We start from the raw sequence: 16,762 nt of genomic DNA, 5'->3' as shown, positions 1-16,762 counted from the left end.
CCCACAATCCGGGTCCTCATTTTACCCACCTCGAAAGGATGGACGGTTGAGTCAACCTTGAGCCGGTGATGAGATTTGAACCGCTGACTTTCAGATCTACAGTCAGCTTCAGTGGCCTGCAGTACAGCACTCTACCTGCTGCGCCACCCCGGCTCCATTGTAACAGGTAGGTTTTTTTAAAAAAAACACAAAATCAGACTTTCAGAGCAAACTTTAATAATATTTGATGTCTTTCCATCCAAAGACATTCTACAATTTCCTTTATTTATGATTTTAAAGCAATATCAAATGATCTGATGAATGCAATTTTCATGGAAGTGTATCCAATGTCATGACTGTATTTCTTAAGTTCTCTAGATATATAAATACAAGATAGTGACACGAGTTGCTGATATCAAGATTAACGGCTATAGAGTATAACATTCAAAAACTAGTTTATTCAAGCAGGAAAGGCTATGCCCACCGATGTACAGTACAGTGGAACCCCGACATAAGAGCTGCTCTACTTAAGAGCAACTCGAGATAAGAGCTGGGAGGGGAGAGATATTTTTGTTCTACTTACAAGCCCAAATTCGAGATACAAGCGCCAAGGAGCTGTCTCCTGAAGCCATACGCTAACTTCCGCGTTTGGCTTCAGGAGACAGCTGCGAAGCGGCGCGCGTGTTTTAAAAGGTTGCAGCCGGCCTGGGGGGCTTGGGGGGTGCTTGCAGCTTTCTTTCTTGCTCTTTTTCTTTCTCTCTTTTACCTTCCCTTCTTCTATTTCTTCTTTTCTTTCTCCTTCCCACCTTCTTCCCTCCCTCCCTCCCTTCACTCATTCCTCTCTTACTCTCCCCTTTCATAAGTTTCCTTGCTTCCTTCCTCTGTTCCTGTCCCTTCCCCCTTTCTTTCTTTCTTTCTTTCTTTCTTTCTTTCTTGCTCTTTTTCTTTCTCTCTTTTACCTTCCCTTCCTCTATTTCTTCTTTTCTTTCTCCTTCCCACCTTCTTCCCTCCCTCCCTCCCTTCACTCATTCCTCTCTTACTCTCCCCTTTCATAAGTTTCCTTGCTTCCTTCCTCTGTTCCTGTCCCTTCCCTCTTTCCTTCCTTCCTTCCCACCCTCCGTCCATTCATTCACCCATTCCTCTCTTGATCGCTTAAAGCCGGTCCCTGGTGCAAAAAGGGTTGGGGACCTCTGTCCTACAGGATTTGGTGGCAGAGAAGTTGAACATATGTAAATTTAAAAGTTTAAGAAAGTTTACAAGTTAAGTGAAAGAAACTTCATTATTCATTTATATGTACATGTACATTTCTTCATTAAAAACATGTCTTTCTGCATAATTTAGACTAACTTTGTGAGTTTTTTGAGGGCTGGAACCAATTAAAATTATTTACATTAATTCCTATGGGGAAAAGTCGTTCGAGATAAGAGCTGCTTGACTTAAGAGCCCAGGTCCGGAACGAATTAAACTCGTATCTCGAGGTACCACTGTATATGTTCTCTGCAGATTGTGGTATGTGATCCTCACAAAGCATACCTTCTTCGCCCATGACAACCATGAATTTTGACATTTCTGAGATACATTCCCAGGACTGGCCATTGCTAAAGCATAATCCTGCACTATATTGTACAGTATTGATCTCTGGCATCTTGTAATTTATTGAAAAGCTCTGTAGGTTTGCTTAGGTCAGCTGGCGGTCATGTAACAATTTTGAATAAAATTGTAATATAAAAGCTTAGAATCTATTTTATGTTTTGCACTTCTCTTTTACAGTACTCAAAATACAAACTGGAATTACTTCATTTACATTTCAGAGATCTTGATTTATTAACCAATTTCTCTTTCCCATGAGAATGAAGATCTTTGTTAGTATCTCTGATGTAAAAATGAAATGCTACAAGAGCTTCAGAGATATGCTGACTATCTTATTAATAATACTGCCTTCAGCATAATTTTCTACTAAGGTATCATATTATAGAGGAGCACAGAGATAACCTTGAATGAACAGTTTGAGAAAAACTAAACAGAACTGAGTACTATGAAAGGAGCGTATAGGGGGGAAGAAAACCAATAACCTTCCATGCTGCTATTTGCTACGAACAAACAGACTAGACTAGACTAGAAATTGTCACTTTAAATGTAGACTAATCAGCAGACATTAAAAATGAAATTTCATTGCATTCAGCTCTCAAAAGATAACCATTATGTTAAAAGCTCTCAAAAGATAACCATTATGTTAAAAGCGGTGTTCCCCAAGGTAATGTACTGGGACCAACGCTCTTCATTCTCTACATCAATGACCTTTGCGATTACATCACAAGCAAATGTGTCCTCTTCACTGACGATGTAAAACTCTTCAACACCACCGATAACACAACTACTCTCCAAAAAGACCTGAACTCTGTTTCTAAGTGGTCTAACACATGGCAACTCCAAATCTCAACTAGCAAATGCTCTGTCCTACACATTGGGAAAAAGAATCTAAACTCCAAATACGAACTGAATAATCAAATTATCACAGATAATGCCCACTCGGTTAAAGACCTTGGTATACTAATAACAAAAGATTTAAGTGCCAAAGCCCACTGCAACAATATAGCCAAGAAGGCTTCAAGAGTTGTAAACCTAATCCTATGTAGCTTCTGCTCTGGCAATCTCACACTGCTTACCAGAGCTTACAAAACATTTGCCAGACCCATCCTCGAATACAGCTCATCTGTTTGGAACCCATATCGCATCTCAGATATTAACACCCTTGAAAATGTCCAAAGATACTTCACCAGAAGAGCCCTTCACTCCTCCACTCGAAATAGAATACCCTACGAGACTAGACTTTCAATCCTGGGCCTAGAAAGCCTAGAACTAAGACGCCTTAAAAGTATTGCCCACAAGATCATATGCTGCAACGTTCTGCCTGTCAGCGACTACTTCAGCTTCAACCACAACAACACAAGAGCACACAACAGATTTAAACTTAATATTAACCGCTCCAAACTTGACTGTAAAAAATATTACTTCAGTAACCGAGTTGTTGAAGAGTGAAACTCATTACCGGACTCCATAGTGTCATCCCCAAACCCCTAACACTTTACCCTTAGATTATCTACGGTTGACCTATCCAGATTCCTAAGAGGTCAGTGAGGGGCGAGTACAAGTGCACTAGAGTACCTTCCGTCCCCTGCCCTATTGCTCTCCTATACCCACTTATACACACGTATACAGTAATGGACCACCAAAAATTTACTACCACACTGATGGCGTGGCTTATTTTGTGGGTGTGGTTTGCTGGTCATATGACTGGGTAGGAGTGGCTTGCTGGCCATGTGACCGGGTGGGAATAGTTTGACGATCATGTGACTGGGTGGGAGTGGCTTACCTACCATTTGACTGGGTAGGAGTGGCTTGCCTACCATGTGACAGATGTCATGTGATGGATGGGAATGGATTGAAGGTCACGTGACTTATTATGGCGGGGGTGTCCTCAAAGGCAAATCAAACCCAATTAGTCCAGGCAATGAAAATATTGGGCTCAATTGTGGTCATAAGTTGAGGATTACTTTATTTTATTTATTTATTTTCTCCAATACACAATAATACACAATGAAGGTTATAGAGTATATAGTAGAGAAGAAATGCAAGATATAGGAGAGACTACAAGACAGGGCACGGAAGGCACTCTAGTGTGCTTATGTACGCCCCTTACTGACCTCTTAGGAATCTGGAGAGTCAACTGTGGATAGTCTAAGGGTAAAATGTTGGGGGTTAGGGGATGATACTACAGAGTCCGGTAATGAGTTCCACGCTTCGACAACCCGATTACTAAAGTCATATTTTTTAGTCTTCTTTCTCCCATGTGAAAGTTGGAGAAAAGTTGGAGGCCTGTGGGAGCAAATAAAGCTCAAACTGCTCAGGAATTCCTGATACAGTTCTACAGAGGAATTACTGAGTCTATCATCTGCACCTCTATAACTGTCTAGTTTGGTTCTGCAACCCAGGAAGACAGACAGAGACTTCAGAGGATAATCAAAACTGCAGAAAAAAAATTGCTACCAACCTACCTTCCATTGAGGACCTGTATGAGTCAAAAAGAGGGCCATTACAGATACCTCACACCCTGAACACAAACTGCTTCAACTCCTACCCACAAAACAACACTATAGAGCACTGCACACCAGAACAACTAGACAAAAGAACAGTTTTCCCCCAAACTCCATCATTCTGCTAAACAAATAATTCCCTTAAAACTGTCAAACTAATTGCTAAGTCTGTACAACTATTAGTATTCTCGTTGTTCCCATCACCTTTCTCCTCCTACAAATGGCTGCATGACTATAACTTTGTCACTTGTAGCCTTACAATTTATATTGGCTGGTTCCTAATATGATTTGATTGCTTATTTGTATCTGGACTATCATTAAGTGTTGTCTATTTGAAGAATATTGTTAAATTCAGCAGCCACATGAAAGAAGTGCAGCACTGTGCCTACCATCCCTGTCCTATTGTCCAAATTTATCTATACAGTACTTACTTGCTTTTGTTTATGTTTATACATAGCTATTATTTTATACATGTTTTGACAAATAAATAAAATATATTCTAAAATATCCTGAATCAGTTTTGCAATTTAGCGTATCACAATGGTGAAAAAGCTGTGTGAATTGAGACTGCTACTATGTTTCACACCTCAGTAATACACAGTGGTACCTCATGATACGAACCCCTTGCCATACGAACAATCTGAGATACAAACCCAGAGTTCGGAAATTTTTTGCCTTTTCTTCCGAACTTTTTCCGTCTTACGAACCTGCCGCTGGAACGCCGAACCCAAACGTTCAGCAAAAGTTCGGGTTCGGGTGGCCGAACCGGAATGCCAAACCCAAACTTTTGCCAAACTTCCAGGTTCAGCATTCGGGAGGCTGCCGAGAAGCCCCACCGCCCAGCTCTCGCCTTTTGAAACAGTCGGGGGGGGGGGGGGTTCTCGGCGTTCTCCCGAACGCCAAACCTGGAAGTTCGGCAAAAGTTCGGGGTTGGCATTCGGGTTCAGGAGGACGCTGAGAAGCCCCACCTCCCGGCTGTTAGCTTTTCAAAAGAGCCGCGGAGTTGTCGGGCCGGTCGGGAGGCTGGAAAGGAGGTGGGGAATCCCAATAGGGAATTCCATGGGCGGAGCTTTGACCTCACGAAGACGTCCTTCCTGATGCCTCCTGCCCACCCCTGCATGTATATGACACAGAGAAACATTACAGTCTAGTTCAAATGTATACATATACAGGACCAAAAAAAAAAAAAGAATCCCGGATGGGATGAACAAAGCTGTTACAGAATCAAGTAGTCTTGCTTTGGATACTTTGAAACCTCCTCCCAGAGGGGATCAAGAGAAACATATTGTGAAGTGGGTGAGTGTGGCCTTCTAACAATGCTTCATGCTCTAGGCATATAGCGCTTATAAGCATATGAATAATAGGAAGTGAGATTCCTATAATCTTCTCAGCTGTCCTTATCACTTTCTGTATGGACTTTCTATCTGAGGCACTGCTGCCACCAAAGGAAATACTGATGCAATTTGTTAAAACCCTCTTAATCGTGCGTCTGTAAAGTGTAAAGGACCGAAGGAGAGAGATGTGATCTCCTCATCTGATGTAAGAAATGCAAATGTTGGTTTGCACACTTCACTAAAGAGAATGTATATACTGTAGAGACCAAGTCACATTATCCGTTATCTGTACCTCCAGATAGTTAATGCTATTGACCTCCACAGCTGCAGCCTTGATACAAAGTGTAGTATGACTATGCCGTCTCTTTCTAAAATCAACAATAATCTCTTTTGTTTTATTAACATTCAAAATCAGGGGTTTTTTTAATTGATGGGCATTCAACAACTTTTTATTATACCTTACAATAAAGTAGTACCACAAAGGGTTAATACCAGGGTTTGGATGGATAGCTTCTAGTAAGTGAGCCCTCCCTGATTGATTCATCCATTTTCTCTATGAATGACAGATAGTTGCTTCACAACAGCAATTCACATGTTCCCCTTCCTAATATAGAAGCAATATTGCAACTGTGCCATGGCAATAGAATTGCTATACACGGGAGAATGAAAACCTTGCTTTAGGTTTCTCAAGAGACTTTGAGTGGCTGAGATTGAGAACAGATGTTGAGGGCTATGTTTCATCCTGCCATGCCTGGCACTGAGTAAACGCAGCATAGTGACTGTGTTTATTTGTGGCAAGGACTTTTCATTGGCTGAGGAGAGAACACAATTTTTTTCTAAACCACGATTAGATATTTAAATTAATGCCATCTTTGGATCTTCTGACCTATGAAAGGTAGTCAGAAAGAGTGAATAAATGATTCGACCAATACTTAATATGGTATGTGTCTGAAAATAGGACAACTGAGCTTAACTGTTGCCTCTTGCAGAATTCATCTGCAACAAGTTAGTACCAAAGGTGCTTTTAGACTTTCTTGTTTTCCTTCATCTCTGACTGGATGGTGGGGCATGGAAGGATGTAACATAATGTAATATAATATAACCATAACCATAACCAAAACATACCAACAACACAACTCCTTCCATTCCCCACCATCTAGTCTGAGCTGAACCCTTGTGGGTTCAGTACAAAACCTTAAAATGTTACTGTGCTCCTCAACAAATAATGCTGTCTATCATTTGTCCTTTTTGTGGCTATTCAAATAATGTGACTTAATCAACTGAAAAAGAGTTCAAGCACCTACCCAATCTTGGTTGGTAAGCCCCTCCCACCCAGTCACATGACCTTTAAGCCACCTCCGGTCACATGATCGTCAAACCACTTCTATCTGGTCACATAGCTGGCAAGCCACTCCTACCCAATCACATGACCATCAAATCACACCCACACAATAAGCTATGCCCACAGTATGGTAGTAAATTTTTTTGCAACCCTTCACTGTCCATAGACAAGTCTTTTTAACAGAGAGTCGATGCCTAGATCATCCCCACATCTTGCTCTCCAGAACTCAGGCATCTGTTTTCTTGTACCTTGGACTACAAACAATATGAGTGTGCCACAGATGACCATGGGCAAGAAGGTGCCAAGACTGAGGTGGGGTATTTGGTTTGGCTTTTCATTGTTTTCATCTTCTTGTGAAACTCCTTCCTCAAATCTGTTTGATATAAGATAGGTAGAGGGAAACCCTAGCAAGTATTTAAGATTATTAGGTTATAATAACAAATGAAGTAGCATTCCTTTCCTACTTGGTCTACTAATATATACAATAGTGAATGCCATAATTTACAAATACAGTACTTTACAGATTAACAGAGTTGGAAGGGACCTTGTAGATCATCTAGTCCAACCACCCTGCCCATTTGATACTGTATGAAAAATTATTTTTATCTATTTATAGAAAAATCATTTTTATCTATTTATAAAACTTATAGGCTACCCATCTTATCTCAAGGTAATTCTGGACAATTTTAGAGCATACATCATATGCTATAAAAATTATTAGCTGTTAATAATATAGCATCAGTCACTGAATAGTGGAAATATTTGATTTTTGTTGTTATTCTAGATTTCTACTTTAAAGACTAGATTACAATCCATTTATATTTGCAGATCCATCACAGGCTTGTCCTTATAATTTTGACTTGTTCAGTCCATTACTTTCAATGATGCTTAAAATATTTTGCATTAAACCTATTCTACCATTGACTGATTTTCTACTCTGAAAAAGCCCTGAAGGAATTCTTGTATTTTTGTGCTCAACATAAATCTATAGCAATTCACTTGACTAAGCTGAAGTTTCTTATCAATATCTTGGATTAGATCTGTATAATTTGATCCTTGACACAGTAAGAACAAATGTGAACTAGTTCATTGGTAGGTTGGGATTCAGACATTTACTTCCTTGTTCTATACTCCATATATTCAATAATCTGTCCATCATAAAATCAGATTTTTTTAAGGTTGATATTAAAGAGAAAACTTCAATACTATACATCACGTAAACACATACAATAGTCTATAGCTCAGGTTAGAGGGAGCCCAGGTCAATGTTATAGATAATTCTATCAAGCCCTTGATCCAAAAGCTTGGCTTGCTTTGTAAAGTCATTTCTAGTTTCCATGCCAATGGGATCTGTAAGAAACATTGCTCAAAAATCTTGCAGTGTTGGTAGTGGGTATTGGAATCTTGATGAATCATAATTTCATTTAAGCAAGGCCAATTACAAGTATTGATCCCAAATAATTCTGCTGAAGGAAATGAATATATCTGACATAGATATAAGGTTGAAGAATTTAAAAAAACCTATTCTCATTGGATTTACATATCAGGTTTACAGATGGCTGTATAAAAAGTTTCAAAAATGTTTGTATTATTGCAGACCTTTGGAAATGGAAAGATTACCAGCACTCAAGGATTCATTAAAATGAGTTCTGTATGCAGGCAATCCCTAAGAGGCCATCGCAGGAAGAGAAATGTTGCCAGATGTTGTTTTGGTCTCTTCACACTGATCGGGCACGCACTTTATAATAGGCTGTGCACTTAGTGGTTTCTTGTGACTCAAGGGGTCCCTTGCTTTGTAAGAAAATCTTAAGATGTCAAGATGGTACCTTATGCTTTATTTTGTTTCTGACCACTGTAAGTACCTATTAGCATTCTTCTGTAGATTTTCTACACTTTCCCCAGTCTTTGAAATACCAAAGTAATCTTGGGGAGTTTTGCTGTTTTTATTTCCTGTTGTTTCCCAATTTTTGCTTCGAAACAACACTGCAAAAATGCTAGTTGGATAATGCTAATTGGCAATGCCATTTTAAATTTAGCCTATTTCAGGGGTTTGCTACCTTAAACACTCAAAGAGTCATTTGGACCCGTTTTCCACAGAAAACACAGTGAGCCAATAATTGAACAATCCTTGTGACTGGGGGGCATGGTCAACTTGATGTCACTAATTCCCACTCGGTCACATGACCCCCTACTTACCTTGAAGGTCATTAGGGCAGAGAACCGGTGGTTAATTATTTGCCACTCCTGGTCCTGCCTCTCCTAGCCACCTCTTTCTACACCCAGCCTCAGATGTGTTGTTCACCTTTTTCTCTGTGTCTGTGTCTATATATGTCTTTCTGTCTCTTTCTCTCTCTCTCTCTGTGTGTGTCTGTCACTGTATATCTCTCTGTTTCTTTCTCTTTTTGTGTTTCTCTGTCTCTGTGTGTATGTGTCTCTGTCTCTCTTTCTCTGTGTGTGTTTCTTGTCTGTCTGTCTGTCTGTCTGCCTCCGTGTCTTTCTGTTTCTCACTTTCTCTATATATATCTTTCCGATTCTGATTCCCTGGCATTTCATCTCTAACTAAGTCTCACTGCCCGACAGACTGCAGAAGAAAATGGTGGGTGGCTACTTTTAGCCCTTGTTGGTGCTGGGTGCATCTTGGTCACTCAGGGAAATGTGCAACCTGCTCTCCACCCCAAGACATTGGCCCAACTCGCGCCATGGCTGACACTGCTGCTGTTGCCAGGGACAAGTGTAGCAGGGTTGCATTGTGGCTTTGTGTTGTAGTGGCTCCAGAAGGAGGAGGGGACTCCATCTCCCCCATTGTGAAGCACGCTAAATTTTACTGTGCTGTGCAAGGCACTGTGAGGGCAGCAGGTAGGCCATGGAAGCGGCAACAGCAGGGCCTGTGTCCAAGACAGGCCAGTGTCTCAGGGTCAAGAGCAGGTTGCGCGTCTCCCTGATCAACCAAGGCATGCCCAGCACTAACAAGGACCAGAAGAAGCACCTGCAAGACCAAGCAAAAGATGAGACACTGGAGAATCAGCCCCGGCTGCTTTTCTCTGCAGCAGAGGGATGAAAGGAGGGAGCCGCAACAGAGGAATAAAAGAGTCACATGCAGGTGACTGCATGTTGCCGACCCTCGGCCTATATCTTCCATTTTGCCCTTTTACATTCATTAAACTATTTTCATTAAATAAATGGGGATTATTTGACCCTCAGAGCCTTGAAGGTGTTTAATATATCAGTCATAGTTAGAGTTAATGGTCTAGCTAATTAGGTCCTATTCAATGTGATGTATAAAATCAGTTATTGTTTTTAACTGATATTCTTGATATTTGATAAACTGATATTATTTCTATAACATAAAACTAACAAACATATCTGTATTAAGTGCCATTGAGGGGGTGTGTGCATGTTCATGCATGGGTACTTTACTTGAAAAAAGCCACTTCTTGCCTACAGAAACATTTTTATTCCCATGCCAATAGAGACTGCACACAGAGGTGTCTTCTGGCTCTGGCTACTTGCTGGACACATTGTACAGATGTAGAAATCACAGACACTGAGACATGATTTCTTTAAGCAAGGTTTTCCCTGGGCCAGGAAATCTCTCTATGTGAGCAGCTTCTGATGTGTGAAGCTCTCTTCTCTCTGGGATGACGCTCTGCCCATAGGCTTACCAGTTTATTATTTATAATCATTTTCTTGAGTGTACAAATATAAAATATCAACTCCTAGTTACAATGGGAATGTTTAATTTGTTACACATAGCAAGCAAAACATAATCCTGTCAGGGCAGGATAGGTAAAACAAACATAAGAATGCCTTAATTAGTTTTTGCCCTAGACAAACAGAAGGATTTCCTTAAGCTAATCAAATGGGTGGATTATCTCAAACACGTAGTTTCTTAATCCAATCATGGTTGGTTTGACCATTGCTCGATAGCTCAATAAGCAGGCAACCTTTATTCTAGATACACAGAGAATATAGAAACATAGAAACATAGAAGTCTGACGGCAGAAAAAGACCTCATGGTCCAACTATATTTTCTGTATTTTATCTTAGGATGGATATATGTTTATCCCAGGCATGTTTAAATTCAGTTACTGTGGATTTATCTACCACATCTGCTGGAAATTTGTTCCAAGGATCTACTACTCTTTCAGTAAAATAATATTTTCTCATGTTGCTTTTGATCTTTCCCCCAACTAACTTCAGATTGTGTCCCCTTGTTCTTGTGTTCACTTTCCTATTAAAAACACTTCCCTCCTGGACCTTATTTAACCCTTTGACATATTTAAATGTTTCGATCATGTCCCCCCTTTTCCTTCTGTCCTCCAGACTATACAGATTGAGTTCATTAAGTCTTTCCTGATACGTTTTATGCTTAAGACCTTCCACCATTCTTGTAGCCTGTCTTTGGACCCGTTCAATTTTGTCAATATCTTTTTGTAGGTGAGGTCTCCAGAACTGAACACAGTATTCCAAATGTGGTCTCACCAGCACTCTATATAGCGGGATCATAATCTCCCTCTTCCTGCTTGTTATACCTCTAGCTATGCATCCAAGCATCCTACTTGCTTTCCCTACCGCCTGACTGCACTGTTCACCCATTTTGAGACTGTCAGAAATCACTAACCCTAAATCCTTTTCTTCTGAAGTTTTTGCTAACACAGAACTGCCAATATAATACTCAGATTGAGGATTCCTTTTCCCCAAGTTTTTATAGGTAAATAATACAGAATAATGAAATGCTTTATTATTTATTTATTTATTCATTTATTCATTCATTCATTCATTCATTCATTCATTCATTCATTTATTTATTGTTAGAGTTGAAAGGGACCATGAAGGTCATCAAGTTCAACCCCCTGCCCAAGCAGGAACCCTATAGGAACCTTATTGAAAGATAGGTTTGCCTATCATTGCAGTAATTGATAATAACCTACACTTATGCACCAACAATCTATTCCTTTCTTCTGCTATCATAATTGGTGTGTCAAAGAAGCCATGTTCACCTTTAGGACACTCCTGTTCAGCTAGTTCTCCTGCAATGGATATGTTGCCTCCCACATCCCTCCAAAACCTGGAGCTAATATAAGAGGCTTGTAGTATACCTCATGAGTTTATCCAATTCCCTTTTAAAGCCATCAAAGTCAGTAACTATCACCACTTTTTAAAATGTTCACAAATGTACAAGGTGAAAAGTATTTTTGATTACCTGTTCTAAATCTCATTCCATTCAGCACACTTTGGAAAGAGAGACCTCCAAATAATGCATTATTTTATACAACTGCCTCCATCAGTCTTTTATTTTTTTTAAATAAAAAAATATTTAAATTTTTCCCATTGTTGCATCTTTCTGTGCAAATTGAGTGCTCTGGAGTGGAGCTCCATTTTCGCTACCCCACTGCATTCCCCCCTGTTCTGGCAGTAGCCCACCCTTGAACCTAAGTCACTTTTTTCAGTGTTGCTGTAACTTCGAATTGTCACTGAATGAACAGTTGTAAATTGAGGACCTTATGTACTTAAATTGCTCTATATTAGCAACTTGGTTGACCATTTATCCAGTTTAAAAAGATCCTTCTAGAGATCTTTACAATCACTTGGTAACATACAAGTCAGTTAACTAAATTAATTTCAATCTGGATTCAATAGAAATCCAGTAGTTTTCTATTTAGTATGAATATTTCTTTTGAAATGAAGTAAGCCAACTTCTTTACCTGAATATCCCATGAAAGGAGTCGAGTTTCTACATCCTGGTCTGTTGGATGAGAGAGGTGTTTTCCGTCCTCTAGAAATTTTTATATCCTTGGTGGAAGAAGGGCTTGTCATATTTACTATGCTAATGTTTTCTGCATATGAGCTCTTGTCTCCAAAATATGAATCTAATAAAAATAAAAATAATATTTTAAAAAAGTAATTAATATAAAGTGATCGCATTTCTTTATTTCTAAGGCAGTTATTTGAAACATTATTTATTAATAAAAAAATTAATTCTTTTAAACAAGATTTTGGAAATTTGGTGCCTATGAGTGCCATAGGATTCCCACCCTTAGATGTTCTGGAATATCCAACTTTAAAATATTATGTATAAATATATCTTTAATAGAGTATAAATTGAAACCCATCTACATCATGAAAGTTCTAAACTTTTCAAGATAATTTTTACCTACATTTTAAAAAATTGGGGATACCTAAGATACTGCAGAAAACTAGGTAATGACACTTTCAGATTACTGACATCCACATTGGAGATAAAATAGAAATTAATCAATTTCTAAGTATTCCTTGTTAAAGTCACAAAGTTGTATTTTTTAAATTACTGGGTTCTGCTCATCTCAGAAAAGATCGCCTTTTCAATTACACAGTGGAACAGATATATAAAATTCATAGATCCATTAAATAAGGAAGAAAATATAGTTTCACTGAACAAAAAGAACAAGGTCACTAATACTGTACCTCTCCATTTAACATTTTTCAGTAAAATTGCAGAAAATATGTACCTTTTTGGAACAATTCTATGCATGCTTATTTAGAAGTGTATGCTTACATTAAGTCTTACATTAAGATTAAGAGTAGATCTATGTGTAAGTGAAAATATTTCCATTAGTCGTAAAAAAATTATGCTAGAATATCATTGTTTATCATCCTATGGACTGGAACCAGATTTAGAATAAATCCACTAAAAACAAACAAACAAAACAAACAAACAAAACAAACAAACAAACAAACAAACAAACAAACAAACAGGTAAGCTAATTTAAATTGTAAAAAAAGAGAAAATTTTACGTATTTTGCTTAGCATCATATACAAACTATAACTGCTCTTATAAAAATACATGTTTTGTGTTTGAGTCAATAATTGTAATTTAATATAACTGAGCAGAATCTTCTTGTTCTCTAACTGCTTAATCATTTACAGGTTTGTTTAGAAAGAAACCAAGCCTTTTTAGAGTCTTAAAGTCCTAGTTTAGAAATTCCTTTGAATTCCACTTTTATTTTCTACTTATCAGATCCACAATTAGTCATTCATTTAAGGCGTATGCATATTTATAATTATAGTCTTAAATTATGTATTTAATAAATTATTATTTCTCATATATCTAATATGGTTTAGTTTACAGTGATCCCTCGATTAGCACGGTCTCGATTAGTGCGAAACGCTGCAACGCGGTTTTTCAAAAAATATTAATTAAAAAATACTCCACGGTTTTTTTTGCTATACCACGGTTTTTCCCACCCGATGACGTCATACGTCATCACCAAGAGTCACTTCTCTGTCTCTTTCTCTTTCTTTCCTGTCACTATGCTTCAATCATTTTCTCATTTCTCTTTTTTCTCCCCTTTTTTCTATCATTTCTCTCTCTCTTTCTTCCTCTCTCACACTCTCTTCCTCCCTTCTCTCTCCCCCCCTCCACTTGCCCACGAGAAGAAAAAAAGCAACCTCTGCCGGGCAGCTCCCCTTGTGCCCCCGCTTTGTGCCTGCCTCTTTTGGGGATTTCTTTTTCTTTTCTTTTTTGCGCTGGCAGCGGGAGCTGTTGGGGAGGGCTCTGCCGGGAAGGCCTCTCAGCTGCAGAGCCGAATGGGGGCGGAGGCAACAGCGGAGCCCGGCGCTGGGGCCATGCGAGGCTGTTCATCCAGGGGGGCGTGGACTGGCAAGTCGCCCTCCTTTCTCTCTCTCAAGATCGCTTGCCGCTTGCCGCTTGCCTATTGCAGCGAAGGAGGTGAAGCAAGGCTCCAAGCTGCAAAGCGGCAAGCGGCAAGCGATCTTGGAGTTTCCCCTTTGCCTGGGCGGCAGGAAGACCAAGGGAAGTTTCCTTCAGCCGCCCAACACCTGATCCGCTCCGCAGCGCGGCAGCAGCGAGGAGCCGAAGATGGGGTTTCCCCTTTGCCTTTACCCCATCTTCGGCTCCTCGCTGCTTCCGCGCTGCGGAGCAGATCAGCTGTTGGGCGGCTGAAGGAAACTTCCCTTGGTCTTCCCCGCCGCCCACACGCAAACTCCACCATCTGCGCATGTGCGGCCATGAAAAAAATGGCGCACATGCGCAGATGGTGGTTTTTACTTCCGCATCCGGTATAACGCGGAAATCGGTTAGCGCGGGAGGTCTTGGAACGTAACCCCCGCGCTAACCGAGGGATCACTGTACTTCAGAATTTTAACCCCAAGTTGTTTCAAGTTGTCTAATGCATCACCCACTAATTATATATTTTATCCATATTTGTAAAAAAAATGTTGATTCTTCCCTCATTAGGGTATGTTATCTGTATCTAAGCTGTATTTATATATTTATTTATTTATGATTAAAAATAATAGAGAAAGCTAGCTTTGAGTTACTTTTGCCAAGATAAAATTAATCCTTCCAATATTCAGATAAATATTCAACATTCAAGGATTAACAAGTCAGATGTATGATCAGATGAATATAGAGAGCCAGTAGAGCCTATTTAAGAGGTGGGATTGTCATTAAAGAAAACCAAGCTGTTTCCTCAGCCAGAAAATTTTCCTAAGAGATTCCAGGCCACCTTACAGGGCTGTTCTGACAAACAGAGGAGAAACTCTTTGAGCTGCTAACCAAAAGGAAGTGTATGAAAGAAATAAAATAGTTAATAGCTAGAGGAGTCAGAAAAAGCTGAAAACCCAACTGGAAGACTTTGGACCAGCAACTCCTCAGCCGAATTATTATTATTATTATTATTATTATTATTATTATTATTATTATTATTATTATTATTATTATTACTTATTAGATTTGTATGCTGCCCCTCTCCGAGGACTCGGAGTGGCTCACAACAATAACATCTCGTAGGGTTGTTTTTTATGGAGAAAATATGAGGGAGGAATTTTATGTATGTCTGCCAAATTAAGTTCTATCAAGTCCTCAACTTGTGACAGTTTATTCCCAAAATTTGTTTTTAGGTGAGACACTTGTTAAGTGAGTTCTGCCCCATTTTACAACCTTTCTTGCCTTGGTTGTTAAATGAATCACTGCAGTTGATGTTAGCAAGGCAGTTGTTGACTCTGGTTTCCCCATTTGACTTTGCTTATCAGGTCACAAAAGGGGATCACATATGACCTTTTGGGACACAGCAACGGTCATAAATATGAGTCAGCTGCAAATTTGAGACGGAGCTGTAAAGAATAAGTTAGAATCACTTTATAATATGTGAATAGATATATAGCTCTTGAGTTTAAATGGTATACAGTATACAAAATACACCCCCATTTGGTTGGAGGAGTATGAATGTTGTCTGGTGGCTGGCACTTAAACACTTATATATTGTGTGTATGTTCTTTTGTTATTGATATTATAAAAATTAATAAAAATATTCAATAAAAAAGTTGCTAAGTACAGTATTTGAATTTTGATCACCCGATCATGGGGATGTTGCAAAGGTTGTAACTATCACTTTTTTCAGTGATCACCAAATGAACTTCCACGTCAACAACTACCTGATTAATGAAATGACAAAGGTGGGATAAAAGTCTATTTGATAAATAAGGATTGAAGTTTTGCAGTTTTGCCCATTCAAGACCTGAATAAACGAAATTGTTATAAAGAGACCTAAACTTTGAGTTGCTGTTATTGCTTCTCATTCACTTATTAGAGAAGCCTTGAAAGTTAAGTTGGGGATCGAGGTTCGCGCCCAGAAGAGAGCGTTATTTTCACTATTTTGGGGGCTACGATCGGACTTTCTTCGGGCAATGCCCACCTTCCAATCCTCTCGGAGGGAAGGCGGCGCCGCCGCCACTGGGGCCCCTGACAACCGTTTTCCCCCACAGAGGACGAGAGGACTCGTCGGTCAAACACGGTGTCTCTTGAAGACCGAATTGGTAACGGGGCTGACGCTCGGGGCCAGAAGACGACGAGCAGCGGCCCGAATAAGAGGTGGAAGCAGCCGACACTTCCTGCATGATCCACTAGATTCGGGGATCGCCTACAGGAAACGCCAGCACGAGGCAAAAACCCTCAGCCCCGTTTGCCTCAAAATCCAGGCTGCGCCTCGGCCGCGCTTAAGGGAGGACTGTA

The 16,762-nt window shown here is 39.6% G+C and overlaps 1 protein-coding gene across 1 annotated transcript in view; it reads right to left on the bottom strand.

Moving 5' to 3' along the window:
• Positions 1-16,647, bottom strand: part of MSH4 (mutS homolog 4) — a 73,737-nt gene extending 57,090 nt beyond the window's left edge. Inside the window, exons 1-2 of the mRNA XM_070748989.1 lie at positions 16,446-16,647; positions 12,455-12,619 (exon numbers count right to left, since the gene is read on the bottom strand). Coding sequence (XP_070605090.1) covers positions 12,455-12,619; positions 16,446-16,647 — 367 coding nt within the window. The remainder of the gene's footprint in view (positions 1-12,454; positions 12,620-16,445) is intronic.
• Positions 16,648-16,762: the final 115 nt, after the last annotated feature.

The sequence above is a fragment of the Erythrolamprus reginae genome, chromosome 3 (assembly GCF_031021105.1).
Source record: "Erythrolamprus reginae isolate rEryReg1 chromosome 3, rEryReg1.hap1, whole genome shotgun sequence".
NCBI classification, from domain to species: Eukaryota; Metazoa; Chordata; class Lepidosauria; order Squamata; family Dipsadidae; genus Erythrolamprus; species Erythrolamprus reginae.
Note: the sequence above shows the minus strand (reverse complement) of the source record. Positions and strands in the feature narration are given on the sequence as shown.